Consider the following 18,784-nt stretch of genomic DNA (forward strand, 5'->3'; position numbering starts at 1 on the left):
TGGCACTCCAGCCATCCTTTGTTGCCACGAACAGCTTGTGTGCACAGGCAGCAATGATGATCCAGGCTTTGCCTTCCACTTTTTTCAAGAAGACAATGGGTGAGCTCCAGACCATGCTAACAACTGATAAAACAATCACCCTGGCAGGTCGGCTGAAGACTGGAGTGGTGGATCGGCCCAGGACACCCTTGGGTGCATCAGCAGCACATGTTTTGTCAGGCCTATGTGAACCAATCAAGGGCATTGATGGAGGGCAAAGCCGTCACCCCTGATCAGTTGCCCAGGTGGAGGGACCTCCTGGTTGCAAAGGTTAGGCAAGCTTAGGATAGGGTGCAACTAGGAGGAGGATTCTGGAGTGCCTACTGCTACTGCACATTCCACCCCTAGCAGAAGCATCACTGCTGATTCCCAATCCAGCGTTATGTTCCTGGCAGGGCCAAATGAGCTTGTGGTTCTGCCTCAGCATCCCACCTGGTGGATCATGTTGGGGTTCCTTGATGCCTTGCCAGGTGGATGGGAGGAGCCCACTGAGCCCTGCAGCAGTGCTGAGCAGTGTGTGCTGCAGTACCTGCAGGAGTTGGTGGTAGGCCAGGAGATGGAGTTGATCCAGTTTGGGACAACACGGTGCCAAGTCTGTCTGAACTTGGTGGCAGTTGCCAGATGGTTCCTCTCCTGCCCGCCAACCAGCGTCCAGAATGAGTGGGTGTTCTCCATAGTCAGGGATGTGGTGACACCCCACTGCACACACATGGATGCTGACTTGGTAGAGCATCTGGTCTTCCTGAAGGCCAACTTCCTTCTTCTGGGCTATCCAGAGCTGGCCATGGAGGGTGAGTGACTCATGTTCACCCCCACCCACTGCAACACCTTTGGCAGCTAACCCCACCCTGGCCAATCCCAAAACCAGATGTGTCACGGTCTGCCCGTTAGTGCTGCTGACACATGCAAATAAGAACGCATGCCACCACCATGGCCGATGATGAGATAATGGACTGGTGCCCTCTCCCACGTGTCAGGCTGTCAGCTGGGGCCCGGCACTAATCTGAGGCCATGATGTTATCCAGACACAGGCTGGCAGGGATGCACACTTAGGCTAGGGAAAGAAGAGGTGGTTTTCTCAGCACTGAGTAACTAAGTATAATATACTTTCTGTGCTTAGTGTGCTATTGCTTGCTGTTAACTATCTGATTTTGCTGGGCAAGGCCATCCTTAGGGCGATGACCTGTAGCTGCAGGAGCCGTGCGCAGGCTTGTCTGCTATGCAAAGGCTCCCTCCAGCGACACTGCTTCAGCTCCCTCTTTGCTGACTCTCAGCTGTTCGGTGGGTGGGCGGGCGGTACATTCGGGGGCCTCTCTGCCAGTGCAGGCCTCCCTGAAGCTCTCCCCAAGTCCCCAGTTCCACTAGCAGCCGGTCTGGGTGCTGCCAGGGGCAGCAGCAAGAGGCACCTTTAAGTGTAAATTGATAGGTGCTTACCTCCACTTTGAGCAGCAGCGCTCCACCCAGCACCTGCTGTGGCGGGGGATTCCTCTGCCACTCACATTGTGGTGCTCGAAGCAGTGTTCAGATGCGGCGGTAGCAAAAATAACTACCCATTCATTGACACGTAGAAATGACTACCTATTCATTGCCCACATCAGCCACTACTGCCCAGTCCCTAATCCTGCCTGAAGACCTCCAGCCTGTATTGGAGACAGAGTGGCTAGCGCTGGCTGCCCACTGGAGTATTGTACACACCCTCTGCCCTTCCTACCCTGCAGCCCTGGGCTGTGCTGAGAGTCTGTGCCTTCCTTCTCCTCCTCAGAGCCAGCAATGGAAGGTATGGGATTTCCCTTTTTTCATTACCCCCCCTTGTATATTTATGGGATGGCTTGCAATAGGGCTTTGATATCGGGCACAGATGTAGGAAGGGGGGCGGGGGCTCTGAATATTCAATTTGAAATGGATTTGACAAATTGTTGATTTTTAATATTTTGTTTGAATTTTTTCTATAAACATCAAAAGAGTCCTTTAAGTGGCTTGTTTCATGGCAGAAAATTACAAAAAACCTCCGGAACTGAAGCCCCACCTTGGACAATCATTCCAACCGCTTGTGAGGAATCTGCCATTTTCCTTCATTTAAAAAAAGGGTACAGCACCCCACTTTTGGCCTCACTCTTTAGATCACCTGGAATGACTTGGCATAGGGCTTTGATATTGAGCACAGATGTAGGGAAGGTTGGGAAGGCTCAGAATATTAAATTTGAAATGGATTGGAGAAACTGATGATTTTTAATAATTTTTCCCTACTGAAGTAAAGCTGCCAGAAAGAGTTCTCTCTGTCCAGAGATTACTTCATAGTGGGGCTAACTGTAAGCTGAATAATATTTATTTATTTATTTATTTATTTGTACATTTAGTAGATGCGATATGCTTAAGTTGGTTTGCAATCCAAAATGTCTGAGTGAGAACTGTGAAACAAAGGGCATATGTTGTGCTTTTAACTTTTTTCTTTACAAATGCACTATATGTCCAAGCTGGTGGGACAAGTACAAAAACCTCAATCACTCACTCACTCTTTACACAGTATACACACTATGTATGTATGTATGTATGTATGTATGTATGTATGTATGCATTTATATGATATTTGTAAACTCTAAAACCCAAAGCTTTAAAACTATAGACTAAAAGCCCTACTAAACAGGTATGTTTTCAGGTCCTTCTTAAAAAATATTCAGAGAAGGGGAAACTCTAATTTCATTAGAAAGTGTGTTCCAGAAACCCAGGGCAAATCAAGAAAAGGCCCAGTTTCGAGTCACCACCAACTGAGCCGGTGGCAACTGCAACTGGACCTCCTCAGATGATCTTAATAGGCATTGGGGGTTGATGAAGAAGAAGGTGTTCTCTTAAAATACCTCGGACCCTAGCTGTTTTGGGCTTTATAGGTAATGACCAGCACTTTGTATTTTGCCCAGAAACATACTGGCAGCCAATGTAATTCTTTTACGTACAAAAGCAGCCCAATGTAAATTGCATTGTAGTAGTCAAGTCTGGATGTTACCAGCATACGCACCACTGTCCATAGATTACTTCAAGGGTTCGAAGGTCATTTATCTCCAGCAGAGGCGTAACTAGGGAAAACGGCGCCCGGGGCAAGCACTGAAATTGCGCCCACCCCACCCCTTAGCTAAGCAGGGTCCACCCTGGTTTGCATTTGAATGGGAGACTAGAAGTGTGAGCACTGGAAGATATTCCCCTCAGGAGATGGAGCCACTCTGGGAAGAGCATCTAGGTCCCAAGTTCCCTCCACGGCAGCATCTCCAAGATAGGGCTGCAAGAGACTCCTGCCTGCAACCTTGGAGAAGCCGCTGCCAGACTGGGTAGACAATACTGAGCTAGATAGACCAATGGTCTGACTCAGTATATGGCAGCTTCCTATGTTCCTAAATACTACTGCAGCGCGCACACAAGACACCTGTCCCATCCTGACACTCAGCCAACTTCCATAATCAAGATCCTACACACACACACACACACACACACCCAGAAGCGTAACTAGGGAAAACAGCGTAACTGGGGGGGGGATCAACACACACGCACCCCTCATCCTACAGCTAATTTAAAATTGATTAGAGGAGGAACGCAATGGGAAGCAGCGTGGAGGAAGGGGCGGGGGGGAAACCAACACACACACACACACACACACACACACACACACACAGAGGGCTTAGGCTCCCAAGTGTTTGCACCTCCGCCTGAGGAAAAGGATGGAGACCCTGGAACTGCTGCCTGCCTGGTGCTGCTCAACCGATGACGGCAGGGGCTGCACTGTCCCTGCTGCTTTAAGACCATCTTCGAGCCCCAGCAAGGAGAACAACCGCCGCCCCAGCCAAGGCAACCGCACCAAATAAAGATTAATTTAAGGCACACAAACCTTTTCTTGTTCGAATCCCTCTTAATGTTGTTGTCCTCCTGTGCCTGCGCCCAACCAGCAGCAGCAACGCTCTCCCAGTCCCACCCTGCCTCGTCGCCAATGCCACGTGCAGCAGGCGAGCTGGGAGGACTCACGCATGCTCAGAAAGTTGCGCTCATGCGTGTGCGAGTGGGAGAGAGACCCTGGCAAGCGGCAAGCCACTAGAGGGCCTGATCATAAACTCCACTCCACAAGGTTAGAACAAACGAAGGCAAGCGCCAAGCACCCTTTTTGTAAGGGAGGGGAGGGCCAGACAGGCATGTGCGACTGGTGGGGAAGGCGGCGCCGCGGGGCGGGAAGTGAGAGCGTTAACGAGCGGAGTGATATATGATTAATGAAATGACGGTGACGCCGATACGCCGAAGCAAGCAGCAAGCAGGCAGGCACTGCAGTGCAACTTTAGGCGCCCGCGCTGCGGCGCCCAGGAGCAATGGGGGGGGCACCAGGACCCGGGGAGGGGGACTGCTCAATGCGTCCCACACTGCCTGCTGCGCACACACACACACAAAAAAAATCCGAACAAAAAAAAAATTTCCAGAAAGGCAGGGGCTTGGCGGGGGCACTTTTTGGCGCCCCCCACGTGATCAAACAGAGTGGCGCCCAGGGCACGTGCCCCCCCTGCCCCCCCTATCGTTACGCCCCTGATCTCCAGAAATGAACGTGACTGGCAAATCAGTGGAAGCTGATAAAAAGCACACCTAGCCACTGCCTCAACCTGAGAAATCAGGGAGTGGTTTGGGTCGAGAAGTACTCCCAGACTCTGTACCTACTCTTTCTGGGGGGGTGCAACCCCATCCAGAACAGGCAGATCTAAACCACTTCCTAAGTCTCAACCTCCCACAATGAGTATTTCTATCTTGCTTGGATTCAGCCTAAGTTTGTTCTCCCTCATCCAGCCCATTACCCCCTCGAGGCAGGCATTTGGGGAAGTTAGGCCATTACCTGATGAAGTTGAATAGAGAAATAGGTTTGGGTGTCATCAGCATATTAATAACACTCTGCACCAAATTCCCTGATGATCCCCTGATCTCTCCCACCAGTTTCATGTAGACATTAAAAAGCATTGGAGACAGTATGGAGCCTTGAGAGACTCCATACCAGAGCTCTTGATTTGAAGAGCAACAGTTTTCAAGTGACACCATCTGGAACCTACCAGAGAGGTAGGAGCGAAACCACTGCAATGCTGTGTCTCCCACTCCCAACTCCTTCAGGTATCCCAGAATAATGCCATGGTCGATGTTGTCAAAAGCCACCGAAAGATCCAAAAGGATCAACAGAGTCACACTCCCCCTGTCGATTCCTAATTGGAGATCATCCAATGCCATATTAACCCCATAGCCTGCCCGAAAGTCAGTTTGAAATGGGTCAAGATAATCCACTTCCTCCAAAATATCCTGGAGCTGAGTTGTCATAACCCTCTCAATTAATTTGCCCACACATGGGAGGCTGGAGATAGGCCTACAATTGCCTAATTCTGAGGGATCCAATGCAGGCCTCTTCAACAGTGGTCTAATAATTGCCTCCTTGAGACAAGGAGGCATCCTGCCCTCCCTCAGAGAAGCATTAATGAACTTAACAAGACCCTTTCCAATAACCTCCTTGCCAGATTGTATAAGCCATGTTGGGCAAGCTCAAGAGGACATGTGGTAAGATGAAGTGTCCCAAGTATCTTGTTCACATCCTCAGGAGTCACAAACTGAAATTGATCCAATTTAACCACACAAGAGGAGCTGCTGAACACCTCCACAGTAGACTCTGTAGCAACTGCAGAATCTAGTTCAGCTTGAATAGGAGATATTTTATCTGCAAAAAACTCATTAAAAATGTCACAGTGGTAAACTGATGGATCTAAGTCATTTAGGGCAGAAGGGGCATGTACTAACTCTCTCACAACCCAAGACAACTCTGCTGGACATGAGCTTGCAGAAGGAATGCAGGCAGAAAAGAACTGCTTGTTTTCTGCACACGTTGCCAGAGCATAGATATTCAAAAGTGCTGTGTTGTAATCTGTTGGATTCAATCTGCGTCTTTCTCCACTTGCGCTCAAGTCGTCTACCTTATCACTTACCTTACCATTGTAAAGGCCTCCGGACCGGTCCGGACCTGGGTGGTCCGGTTTGGGTGGGGGTGGGTGGCTTTAAGAGCAGAGGGAGGGGACTTACCCCTCCCACCGCTTTCCCGCTCTGGCGCTGTAATTTCAGAAGTAATTGGGGCGGCAGGATACTTCCCTGCCACCCCTTCCCCGCTGTCCCTCTGAAAAACTCCCAGGAGTCCTTTGCGCACGCGCACGTCACAGAGACGTGAAGCGTGCGCACAACGTGCATGAGCGCAAAGGACTCCTGGGAGTTTTTCATAGGGACAGCGGGGAAGGGGCGGCAGGGAAGTATCCTGCCGCCCCAATTACTTCTGAAATTATGGTGCCAGAGCGGGAAAGCGGCGGGAGGGGTAAGTAAACCCTCCCCCCCACTCTTAAAGCCACCCCCCACCCCAGTGCTGGACCGCAGTTTGGCGGTTCCGTGCACACCCCTAGGTACACACATTCAGTATAGGCCAATTCCCTGACAGGAACCCTGGTAAGAGAGATATTATTCTTAGATGACAGCCACTCCTCCTCCCCGCCCATGTCCTCTCACATGCTCTGCAACATAGTATCCTGCCGGGAGAAACTGGGCCCAAACTGGACCGCTAGCCTCCCCCATCCAAGTCTCTGTAATATATAACAGGTCAGCACCATCATCCACAATCAAATAATGGATGATTTCGGTTTTATTTTGAACTGACCTGGCATTACAAAGAAGCAAGGTGAGGTTCTGTGGGAGATTGGTACTGCTCCCCAAGGTCAAAGAATTGGCAGGGAAACTGGAAGGGGTAACGGCTATTAAATTTTTGATCTCCCTTCCCTATAACGGTCTGCTGCCCTGCCAACACCACATCTACTGCCCTGACATAAACCATAGAGTATGTCACAGAGTCAGTGACATACCCCTACACATCTGTGGGTGCCATCATTGTGGGTGCCATCAACAACACCATGCTGATCAGAGAAATGGTGCCCACGCATACATGTACGCCATGTGCGTGCTGGTGCCATGTGGGGGTATTTGGACTGAGCGCCGCCCCAGTAGGAAGCTGCATCGGGTGGAGGAACACTGGTGTTCTCCTCTTTCTTAAAGCTCCCGTACGCTACTCCCAAACTTCAAACCATGGTTTGAGCACATCCCTAGTGTTAGGTGTGCCGCTGCATATGTCCCTCTTCACACCTGAAAGACTGCAGGGAATGTTATTTTTGGTATAAAACCCTTTGGCTGATCAGTATCTACATGCTTTTCAAGGGGGCACATTACATTATGAAAGAAAGTCAAATTTGTGATGCCATCCTACCCTATCAACACGTTTTATGTATTTATTTTAGATTATGTATATCCCAACTTTCCAATCAGAGATGGCACAAGATGGTCCACAAAAATAAAACCAACACCGTGAATTAAATTAACATAACAAAGTAAAACAAAACAAAATAAAACAAAAGACATAATTCAGCCCCACCCCACAAAAACCCAAATCACAGTAACATGGGAACCAGAATGAACAAAGGTGTGCTGGAAAAGTAAGGTCTCTAATAGCCTCTGAAAAGCAAGGAAACTGGTTAGCAACAGATCTGCTGAGGCAGAGTTCCACATGTTAGCAGCCACCATGGAGAAGTCTCTCTCATGCTACTAATTAGATCCTTGAAAGTGATGGGAAATGCAGAAGGCCCTTTCCGGACTGTCTTAAGCAGTGGGCAGTTTCATATAGGGGAAGGCAAGCTGTCAAGGGATTTAAAGCCTGGTCTCAAGCTGTTAAAGGCTTTAAAGATAATAACACTTTGGATTATGCTAAGGACTGGACCCATATCCAGTGAAGCTAGAACAAGGAAATCACATGCTCCCCAAACCTTAGCAGCAGAATTCTTCATTAACTACAGTTTCAAAAGGCAACATAATGCAGAGTGTGTTGCAATATTTTGATCAAGATGTGATTAGCCAGCTGGGGGCATGGTGTGTATGTGCCACTCCAAAAAATGCTCTTTCCTCCCCAGCCTCACAGAATGGGATTGTGGCACTGGGGCACAGGAATATCTAACCCTTTGCCACCTCACCACAGTTGCTATTGGCTCTGGAGAAAAGCTACCATGGATTGACTCCCTTATAACGACCACAGCAGCTTTTTGGGCCACCTGGCTGAGGTGAAACTTGGAGACACTGTTTTATGGGAGCTGTGGTTCTTTCTGAAGGGCAGGTGCTGGGAACTCTTACTCATCATTGTGGCTTGTGATTTGCAGCATACCATAGGTTCCAATCTAGAGCGTCCACCAACCCCAATGTTATGCGACAACAAAAAGCACACACGGGGCAAAGGGTTATTAGCACAAGGGAGGCTATTTAAAATTACATCTAGTTTAGCCCTTAGTGAGACCTATTTCTGAGTGAAGACACCACCTTTTAAAGTGGTTACTCTTTTGTAATTGGCATAGGGATAGCTGTCCCAGCAAAAGACATCCCTTCTAGTGGCATGTGTTGTGTTGTGTATGAAAACTGTGAGCCCCTTTGAGGCAGGGAACCGGCTTCTCATTTTTTTTGCTATATAAACTGCTTTGAGAACTTTTTTATTTTGTTGAAAAAGGCAGCTGTGAAAAAGGCCAATTCCATGCTAGGAATCATTAGGAAGGAGACTAAAAATAAAACTGCTAATATTATTAGCAATAATAGAGGAGAGCTGGTCTTGTAGTAGCAGGCATGACTTGTCCCCTTAAGTTAAGCAGGATCCACCCTGGTTGCATATGAAAGGGAGACTAGAAGTGTGAGCACTGTCAGATATTCCCCTTAGGGAATGGAGCTGCTCTGGGAAGGGCGTCTAGGCTCCAAGTTCCTTCCCTGGCATCTCCAAGATAGGGCTGAGAGAGATTCCTGCCTGCAGCCTTGGAGAAGCCGCTGCCAGTCTGTGTAGGCAATACTGAGCTAGATAGACCAATGGTCTGACTTGGTATATGGCAGCTTCCTATGATCCTATGACTTGTCCCCATAGCTAAGCAGGGTCTGCCCTGGTTGCATATGAATGGGAAACTTGATGTGTGAGCACTGCAAGATATTCCACTCAGGGGATGAAGCCGCTGTGGGAAGAGCAGAAGGTTTCAAGTTCCCTCCCTGGCTTCTCCAAGATAGGGCTGAGAGAGATTCCTGCCTGCAAACTTGGAGAAGCCACTGCCAGTCTGTGAAGACAATACTGAGCTGGATAGACCAATGGTCTGACTCAGTATATGGCAGTTTCCTATGTTCCTATAATGCCCTTATACAAAACTATGGTGCGGCCACACTTGGGAGTACTGTGTACAATTCTGGTCACATCTAAAGGAGGACACTGTAGAACTGGAAGAGGACAACCAAGATGATCAGGGGCCTAGAGCACCTTCCTTATGTGGCAAAGCTACAACACCTGGGGCTATTTAGTTTAGAAAAAAGACGACTGTGGGGAGATATGATATATAAAATCATGCATGGTGTGGAGAAAGTGGATAGAGAGTTTTCTCCCTCTCAAATAACACTAGAACTAGGGGTCCTCCCATGAAACTGATTGCCAGAGAATTTAGGACCAACAAATGGAAGTACTTTTTCACAAAACGCATAATCAACTTGTGGAATTCTCTGCCACAAGATATGGTGACAGCCAACAACCTGGATGGCTTTAAGAGGAGTTTGGATAACTTCATGGATGGAGATGTCTATCAAAGGCTACTAGTCTGAATAGCAGGCCACCTCCAGCCTCAGAGGCAGGATGTCTCTGAATACCAGTTGCAGGGGATAACAGGAGAGGACATGCCCTCAGCTCCTGCCTGTAGGCTCCCAGCGGCATCTGGTGGGCCACTGTGTGAAACAGGATGCTGGACTAGATGGGCCTTGGACCTGATCCAGCAGGGCTGTTCTTATGCAAAAGCAACATATACATATTCCAAAACATAACTTAATTCACTGGTCATGATCTTTTCCACCACAATCTTAAACTGTTAAAGCTGTAGAAATCCCTGAAGAAAAACAAGCAGTCAGAAGCAGAGGTGCCCTGGTCTTCAGCACTGAAGTCCAGAGCTTCCACACTCCTGGGGGCACCTCAAGTCCTCGTTAGTCTGTTCTGGGTGGTGTGGTTTGTGCCCTCAAGGAACTACATGTTAAAAAATGATGCGGGGGGGGGGGGGGCGTTGCTTCAAAAGCATTTAGATCCAAGCTCCAAAATTACCTAGGTGTACCTTTGGTCAGAAGCAGCAGCACTGAAAACAGTACTAACTTAGCGACTTCTTCTTCTTCTGAACGGAAGTCATGGGACTGCCACTTTGAAGGAAAGGCACTTGTGTGAAGTGTGCCAGGCCACACCGTATTCGTCATGATACTTCTTTCATTGCCCTTTTATAATTGAACCTTTTGCTTAAGCATTGCCCTCTCCTTCTAGAAATGAGGACGAAAAGCCTTAATAGCCACACGGAGGAGGGTGGGGACCGGAGGGCCAGAAAAATGCTGATGAATTGAACAAATAATCGGACTGCTACTGGCAAGAGATGAATGAATGCCCGGGGTTGGGATCTAATCTGGGCATGGAGAAGATTTGTAAACGCAACAACATCCTGCTCCCACCCCAAACAATAGGCCTGATTTTTAGAGAAGCAGATTTCTGGCGAAGTCTGCAATCTTCCCATCTACTCCGGACTGCGACCCGTCTCCCAGTGCGGCGAGGCAGCCTTCCCAGCAGGGCTGCTGCTGACATGAAAGAACCCCCCTCCCCCCGCCTTGTAGCCTGTGAATTCCACGAGGCAGCGCGCTAGAATGGAGTGTGCGTAGGCAACGAGCGTGCATGCCTCGTGCCCTGAGGGTGCTAAAAAGCTTGCTTGCGAAGAAAGAAGAAGAGAGGACCAGCTTTGCAGGACTTGCAGAGGGCATAAGCAATGTAGGGTGCACGTCTTAAAGCGAGCATCTCGGGCCGTTTCGTCCGGCTTTCTTCCTTTCCTTCTCTTCTCTATTCTATACCAGCCACTCTACCTCTTGGAAGCAGCCGTTCCAAGTATTCTCCCCTAATTCTCGCGCGCACACTCGGGAAAGGTTTGCATGCGTGTGTCTGTGGGCTTGTGCAGAACTCCACATATCCCTCCGCCCATGGTGCGCCTGTGAGACATTCGCAACTCCTTGAAAATAAGTGAGAAGGCAAGGGACTACTTTCAGGAAACTACTTTGCATGGCGGGAGTTTAGGCGCTGAAGAAAAAGCGACAGGCTAGAAAGCGGGGGGCGCGCCAGGGATTATTTTTTTGTCCCTGCCAGTAAAACCAGAACGGCGAGAATACTAGTGTACGCTGCCTCCGCAGGAGAGACCCTTTGCAGTCTCTTAAGCAAATCTCCGATGATTTAGGGCTTATCAGGCTTGTCCTAACTTTGGCTCCAGCTACTCATTAGGAAGGTAGCTCGGTGGCCCACGAGTCTCTGCTAGACTATGAGCGAGGGAGAGCGTTTTGTAGTTGGAGCAGGGGCTGGGTTTTCTCTGTACTCAAGCTGTTGTTGCTCTTGCCAAGAATGATTTATTGTGCAAAGTAATAATTCCTGAGACACTTTTTTTTTTTTTTTGGCAAGGGGCGGAAGGGAGAAGAAAGCAGAGGAGATTTCTCCCTCCAACCCCTTTAAATGAGATGGCTGGGGTCGCCGCTTCCTGAAGCGAGAAAGAGCATGCAATTGTCAAGGAGTGTGGCAGTTGTCTCCCTCCGAGGTGCTTTCTTGAACTGAAGTGGCTGCTGCTGCTGCTGCTGCCGCCACCGCCGCTGCTGCAAAGAGGCTGGGGCCGGCACCGTGAGAGCCCTGAGCAGAAATTGCGAGGCTCTGGATCCAGGATTCCAAATCGGTCACCTGGCAGCACTGCGGTCTCCTTTTCTTTCCTCGCCTCCGAGTCCTAGAGTTAGCGGCGGAAGGAGCTTGAAGTCAACGCTTCCGCTCAGTTTTCCAGCAAGGAGGGAGCAAAAGAGAGGCGATGTTGGGGGTGCTCCGGGGCTCTGCTACTGAACTTGCTCGCCCTCTCCATGTAGGGGCGGGGGGGCTCTTCCTACTTGTGCTCTTGGCTGCTGCTTCTTCTTCCTTCATCACCACCACCAGCCGTGACGCATCCACTCTTTCTCTCCCCCTCTTCTAACCTCCGGGCTGGTTTAAAACTCCCACCTCTCCGTTTCACCTTCCCTCTTCCTCTCGCTCTCGGTTGCCTGGGGCTGAATTAGATCTTCTCTCAGTGCTGCCTCTACTTGTTTCTGTGGGGTGGCTGAGTGGCGCTTTCTTTCCCTCCCTTCTCCCCCCTCCCCGGATTTGTGGACGCTGCTGGTGTCTGGAGGAATTTCTGTTGCTGGTTTTCCTTCCTGCCCTGGAGCTTGCTTGTGGTGGGGGAAGGAGGCGAAGGCCAGTGTGAGAGCTGCTGCCGCCGCCGCCGCCGCTGCTCCTGCAGCGGGAGATGTGGGCTCCTGGTGCAGTTGCAGCACAAGGACACCGCCGCCGCGGAGCTGGGCTGCAGCTGAGAGACTCTGCTAGTCCCCACCGCTAGCCACCCTGTTCCAAGTGCGAAAGACCAGAAGAGCCGTGATCGGTTGCTGCTCCTACTACCTTCCAGAACAAACCCAACTCTTGGACAAACAGCCAGGATCTCTTCGTGTCTGCAAAAGGGAAAGCGAAGGCGGCCGGGGAGAACCTGATTCTTTTGGGGCACCCCGAAGAATTGAGACTGTTCTGGCGGAAGGGTGTGGAGTAGAGGCAGATCAGGGGTTTAACAATGGTGAGGTTTCTGGTGAGCTCCTGCTGCGCCCTGGCTGCGTCGGTGCTGCTCCATCTCCATATCGGATCACGGTGAGGAAAAAATGAGCGAAGAGACGGCGAATTCTAACAACGAGTAAGTTACCGATCGTCTCTGGAGGGATTGGGCATAAGGGATCCTTTGGGGTGGGTCACCTCAATTTATTGACCTGCTGTGGCTTTCTTTTAGGTCGTTTTGCATATCTGCTTATGTGTGTCTAGTGCACCGATGTGTCTGCGTATGTAAACACTTAGGAAGGGTTCTGTTCGTTCTTTCATAAGAATCGGCTGCTTTTATGTCAATAGAAAGCCATTACAAATTCGGTGGGGGGGGGGGCGGTTGTCCAGCTGTGTGTTGGGGAGATGGGAAACCAAATTCCCCTAACTTTGCAACGGCCTGTGTGCTACGTTTTGAAAAAGCCATAGAAATCTTTTCATATGCATGTTTCGTATAGAAAATAGTGTGTGGGAGCTTCATCCTGTAGGAAACTGCTCCTGAATTTTAATTGGATGAGTCACTCAATGTAAATACCGTGTTAAACCTCCCCCCCCCCGCTTAATTTTTTAATGAACTGTTAGGACTTTTCCCCCTTAAGTGGCGGATGGAATGGAGAGTAGATTTTAATATTTTTAAAATGCTTAGCTTGGATGAAATCCATAGGGGGCATACATTTTTACATCGACAGGGATGTAGTCTTCAAAGTAACTGTAAAAAAATGGAGTTCTGAATTTTAACTATATATACGGTGTTTTTTGAAATGTGCTAGTCTTGTCAATAGTCCTAAAGTTAACAGTTCCTTCTAAATAATGAAAACGTTGGCACTGCCTGTGACTTCTGTATCATGTCCTGTCAGAGGTTATTCATTTCTGCAGAATAAGTTGCAAATTAGTTATTTGCTCGGACGTAGTTTGCAATAGTTACGGCTCGATTATAGTGCAAAAGCAGTCTTCTGGTAGAATTAGCATACCGAAATCATGTCCAAGGCGAGTTAAGTTGACTGGTAAGAGCAATTCTTGCTTTTGGGTGGAGAAGGGGGACACTTGTCACAAACATTCCTCCAAATAAAACCTTAATTCCTTAAGATGGATCGGTAAAGAAACAGCTTTTTGGGTTAAAAACAACAACTAGCACTATGAATGGCTTCATTCTTAAACCAGAATGATATAACAGGGACAAATCCTGAATTGCAGTATGTAAAGTGCAAAACATTCCACTGAGCTAGTTGATAAGGTGAACTGCTGCAGTACCCGTGGAACCGAGAGAGAAGCAGCCGCCATATTTTCTTTTTTGTGAATCGCTCTAATTTGCATACCATAGTCTTCATTCATAAAAAAAATAATTAAACCTACGCCACCTTTGACATTCGGCCAGACCTGTTTTGCAAGGAGTATAAATTTTGAACGACAGTGGAAAGTATCTTCTAGCTTTAAGGACTAGGATTTTCTGATTTATTGTATCGAAAAACGCTGTTCTCTGCTTGTTGACACTGTTATGTGGGAAATATCGGCTGGGGAAGTGCTGGGAGCACGTGATCTACTCCATTCATAAAATACCTGGCTGGCCATTCACAGTGCAGTACACTGTATCTACATGGAGCAACTTTCAGATTAGACCTGGTTCTTTGAAGAAAAACACAGGCTTATGTCGGGTTCCGTGCCGAAGCACCATCTTGCTGGCCAACATATATGAAAAGTAATTTGCTTTTAAAAGAAAAATTGAGAATTTATCCAAAGGAAACAATAGTGGCATATCAAGGAATTTTTAATATAGAATCTTCCAGCAGGTAGCCAGCTTTTTAATAATATGGCAGGTCAGAGACCAGTATTTTTAAAGCAACAAAAGATTTTATAAAAAGTCGCTTGCCCATGCAATTCTTAACTACTTAAAATTGTTGTAAATGGAAGGGATGAAAGGATGCAGGCTTTGCCACTGTGGAAAGCCTGCTTGCATTAGGCATTTCCTCCCTAATTGGTTCATGTAAAATTAGTGACAATATATTCTTGTGATTAGTCACAAAAGCAGGCTGAATTTTGTCACTGAAATAGGAACTCTTTGTTAGTGTGTGGATGTCTGTTGTATTCTGTTCATAAATATTTGGACAAAAACAAATTAATGATGCTTTTTGGACAAAGATGTTGGAGAAACTACAGTTAGCATATGTTTTTGCTGCTCTTCAAGTATCAGAAATGGGAAAATGTTGTCAAAGTGTTTGATTATAATGTAGAAGTGTTTCTGTTTGTTCAAATTGTTCCTCTATGATTCTTTTTCACACCTCTTGTGTACTGGCATCATTGGAATATTGTAACTGTAGAAAATGCTAGAACATCTCACAAATCCTCCCCCCCCCCGCCAATATGCCATCAGAATGTATGTCATATGTCTAGTCATATTCCAAATTTCTCTTCTTGGTAGTGAAATAATCTCATAGTTAAGGTGAAAATACTTGGATTTTTATAAACTTTGTATAGTAGGAAATTCAGTTTACAGCTACTACAAGCACCATAAATGTGTAAAGATGGTCTTTCACTGAACAAGTAATTCTAAGTAGGATTGATTCCAGACATTTTGCTTTGAAAAGCTTGCATTCTAGTGAATTATGTAGTCGATTGACATTATTGGGCACAATTTCTCATTGAAATGCAGATATCTCAACAGCCACAATTACAGAGATTGGACACAATCTAGCAGTTAGGCCTCTATGTGTTGGTCCTCTCTGAATATGAAAAAAGCAACTTCCAGAGTTCTGTTGATAATATTTCTCCCCCAGTTTGTTGTTAGTATGTATATTTTCCCTTTGGGAAGCTGAAGCTCAGTAGATTCTCCCCCCCCCTCCACCCATTAATGCAGCTCAATTTTCACAGGGTGAAAAAAGAAACTTTCTGCCACAACAGAAAATCATCTTATTGTGTGTGTGAGGCTTTTATTCTGTCTGGAAAAGTGTTTATTTTAACAAGTATTATGCATTATGTGAAACATGGCACTAGCAAGGTCTTAGGTAGCTGCAACCTTTTCAGTTGCTCGGTTGGGAGGGGGTCAAAGCACTGTGGCAGTTTTTGTAAGGGTGAGTGTATTAATTAGAAACAGACAGAGTTTGTCTACATAATAATGCAAATCAATTTTGTATGTTTTTGCTTCTAAAGTTAAGTGACAGTACTCTGTCATGCTCCTTTGCATTTTTTCTGTGTTTTGGGCAGTATAAAAATACATTAAATAAATAAAGGTTTTTAGATTTTTATTAAGTAGAGTGTTGGTCTTCTGAACACGGTTGAGTTGTATATTAGGGAAAGCTATAATATGCTGTACAATTGATGATCCAAGTGTGCTTGATTAGTTTCATTAGGACTTTGGGACTATCTTTGACTATGGAAATAAGATATATTTCCATATTTCTTATTGCCTGTGCAATTTCCAAGTCAATTTCACAGAAGATTCCACCTAAAGATAGAGTTGTTTTTAAATAACCTATGTTTCTATCTGTGCTAGATAAAATTTTAGATCAGGCGTTACTCCTAAAAAATACTGTATTTGTATTTCTATCAAAATACTCTATCTCTCGGCTAATGTATGAAAGTGAAACTGTAAGATATGCCTTCCTCCACCGTCCCAATGCCACTCCTGGAGCCTGTTCAGATAATACTGGATTCCTGGGATACTATCTAGAGTGAGCCTGATTTGTGGGCCTCAGCCACTCTTCGTTATGGGTAAAAGGCAGCTAGTGAACGGACATATCTTGCCCTCGTTTGAATGCAGGATTCCTTCTTGATACTACAAGATGGAACCTTCCGGAAGGGCAGGCTATATTATACAGGGTTTGAAATCCCGTGTTCACATAATTGTGGGAATGGGAGTGTGTCCCATTCCTGATCCAGTGACAGGATTCCTTCAAGCAGATTAGTAGTTTGCTACAGAACTATTTTTTCGGGTCATGCTTGTATTTAGACTGAGTTAATTCTCATATTGCCCAATCTATTTATCTCTATTGATTGCCCAATCTATTTATCTCTGATGCCATGTCTTGACTACTCTTGTAACAGGAGTATTTGCTTAGTGCTGCTTAGTGTGCATTTGCAGAAAAATCCAAAATCTACATTACTGAAGTATGTGGACATGCTTTAATGTCGTGGACATAACATGCATATAATAAATATGCACTCGGGTGTGTACAGTGACCTTTTTGCATCTTATATAGAGATATAAAGAATTTGCCAATATGTGTGAATAATACACTTAACTGCAAAAGATAAACTTATTTATTATTATTATTATTTATTCGATTTCTATACCACCCTTCCAAAAATGGCTCAGGGTTGTTTACACAGAGAATATGCAACCTTTTAATTGGAACTATTTTATTTATTTATTTATTTATCAATCATATTTTTATACTGCCTGATATGTATATCTCTAGGCAGTGTACAAAATTTAAAATATTTAAAAGTCACAAATTAAAATACATAATAATAAAAACAATACAATAAAAGTATTAAAACAAGTTTTTAAAAATTATTAAAATTCTAACTAAAAGCCTGAGAGAACAGGAAGGTCTCGAGATTCTTCCTGAAAACAGAGAAGATGCTATTATTTCAGCAGGAAACTTATTCCAAAGCCCTGGGGCAGCCACAGAGAAAGCCTGGTCCTGGGTCGCCACCAAACGAGCCAGTGACAACCGTAACCGCACCTCTCCAGAAGATTTTAGTTGTATCAAGTGGAACTACTTTTTTCTGTTTATGGAATGAAGTAGGGGAGGCAAGGAAGACTTAAATATGTGTGCAACCATTTGGCTGCAGCAATGAGGAGCACAGTAATTTGTTGAGAGAACTTTATCCAGTGAATTGCAAACTGAAGGAGAAGATGTTAGTAGATGATGAGCAGGAAAATGTCCTCTAAAGAGGAGTAAAGCATAGATAAGGATTTTAAAAAGGTGGAAAGGGACAAATAAAATTGTATTGAAGGCAAGATCACATCTTAATATGACAGAAATTCAGTAGCATGAATAAGTTATAAATACTGACTGCAATTCAGTGCCTTCAGTAACACTTAAGTGCACTCCATAGCCTATGGGCATGTATACATACATTTAGGGTAAGTGTGGAAAACACTTGATGCTTCAGATATCTGCAAGATGAAGCATTGTAGAAGATAAAGCCGCCACCCCTTGTGTTCTGGCTATATGGCATTGCTTTGATTGCACCAAGTGGTGGGGAAATTGCTCCCCAGGACTGGAGGAATCCACAGCATCAACAGTGTACCGATGTGTAAGAGTGATCTTAAATAAATAAATAAACAAACAAACAAACAAACCAGTTCAATACAATAGTGTTGGCTAAAACTTGCCATTTAATTCCTGTCTCCACCCCCCAAGCCTGTTATGTGCTAATGCCTGAACATCTTATGCTGGTTGCTAATCCAGTCTTGGCCCGCAAACATATGTAGCCCTACTACATTTGTGACAAATACACACATTTTTGCATACAAACATGTTTCTAGATATACCTGCAACATGTTGTGGCTACAAAGTTGGCAATTGAAGCAGACCTTGGAAAGACATGGAAATGTGGAGATGTCTGTGTGTACATCTGTCCTTGTTTAAAAATTTAAAAGATTCAGTGGACCCCGGGTTTCCTTTCAGGTGCTCTCTCTGGTCATTGTGGGAGCACCTTCCACCCCATATTCTAAATTAGCCCCTTTTTCTAAATTGTTCTGGTATACAGAACTATTGGGGCTGGAATGTCAAGGTAGACAACTACTGAAGACGCATGCTCTGGCAGTGCATGTGGCAGAGAAGCTGTTCTTTTCCCACCCACATTGCATCTGCAGTCTCATGTCCAGCAAAGTTGTTCAGGGTTGTGAACGGGCTAGTATATACCCCTCCTCCCTTGAACCAGTTTTTTATGGATAAAATCTCTTGGAGCCAACCTTCATCTTGCTGATATTTGAGGCATCAAGTGTTTTCCACACTTACTCTAAATGGACATATACATTAGGGGTGTGCA

At 46.1% G+C, this 18,784-nt stretch overlaps 1 protein-coding gene across 3 annotated transcripts in view; it reads left to right on the top strand.

Moving 5' to 3' along the window:
• The first annotated feature begins 11,210 nt into the window (after positions 1–11,210).
• Positions 11,211–18,784, top strand: part of SPRED1 (sprouty related EVH1 domain containing 1) — a 101,694-nt gene continuing 94,120 nt past the window's right edge. For 2 of the 3 annotated variants that reach the window (XR_008312913.1, XM_053282757.1), the window contains exon 1: positions 11,211–12,887. Coding sequence is in view for 2 of the 3 variants with exons in the window: in XM_053282757.1 (XP_053138732.1) it covers positions 12,856–12,887 (32 nt within the window). In the remaining variant the exon portion in view is untranslated. The remainder of the gene's footprint in view (positions 12,888–18,784) is intronic. The other variant, XM_053282758.1, reaches the window with a different exon arrangement.

This window comes from Hemicordylus capensis, chromosome 1, assembly GCF_027244095.1.
Source record: "Hemicordylus capensis ecotype Gifberg chromosome 1, rHemCap1.1.pri, whole genome shotgun sequence".
Classification (NCBI taxonomy): domain Eukaryota; kingdom Metazoa; phylum Chordata; class Lepidosauria; order Squamata; family Cordylidae; genus Hemicordylus; species Hemicordylus capensis.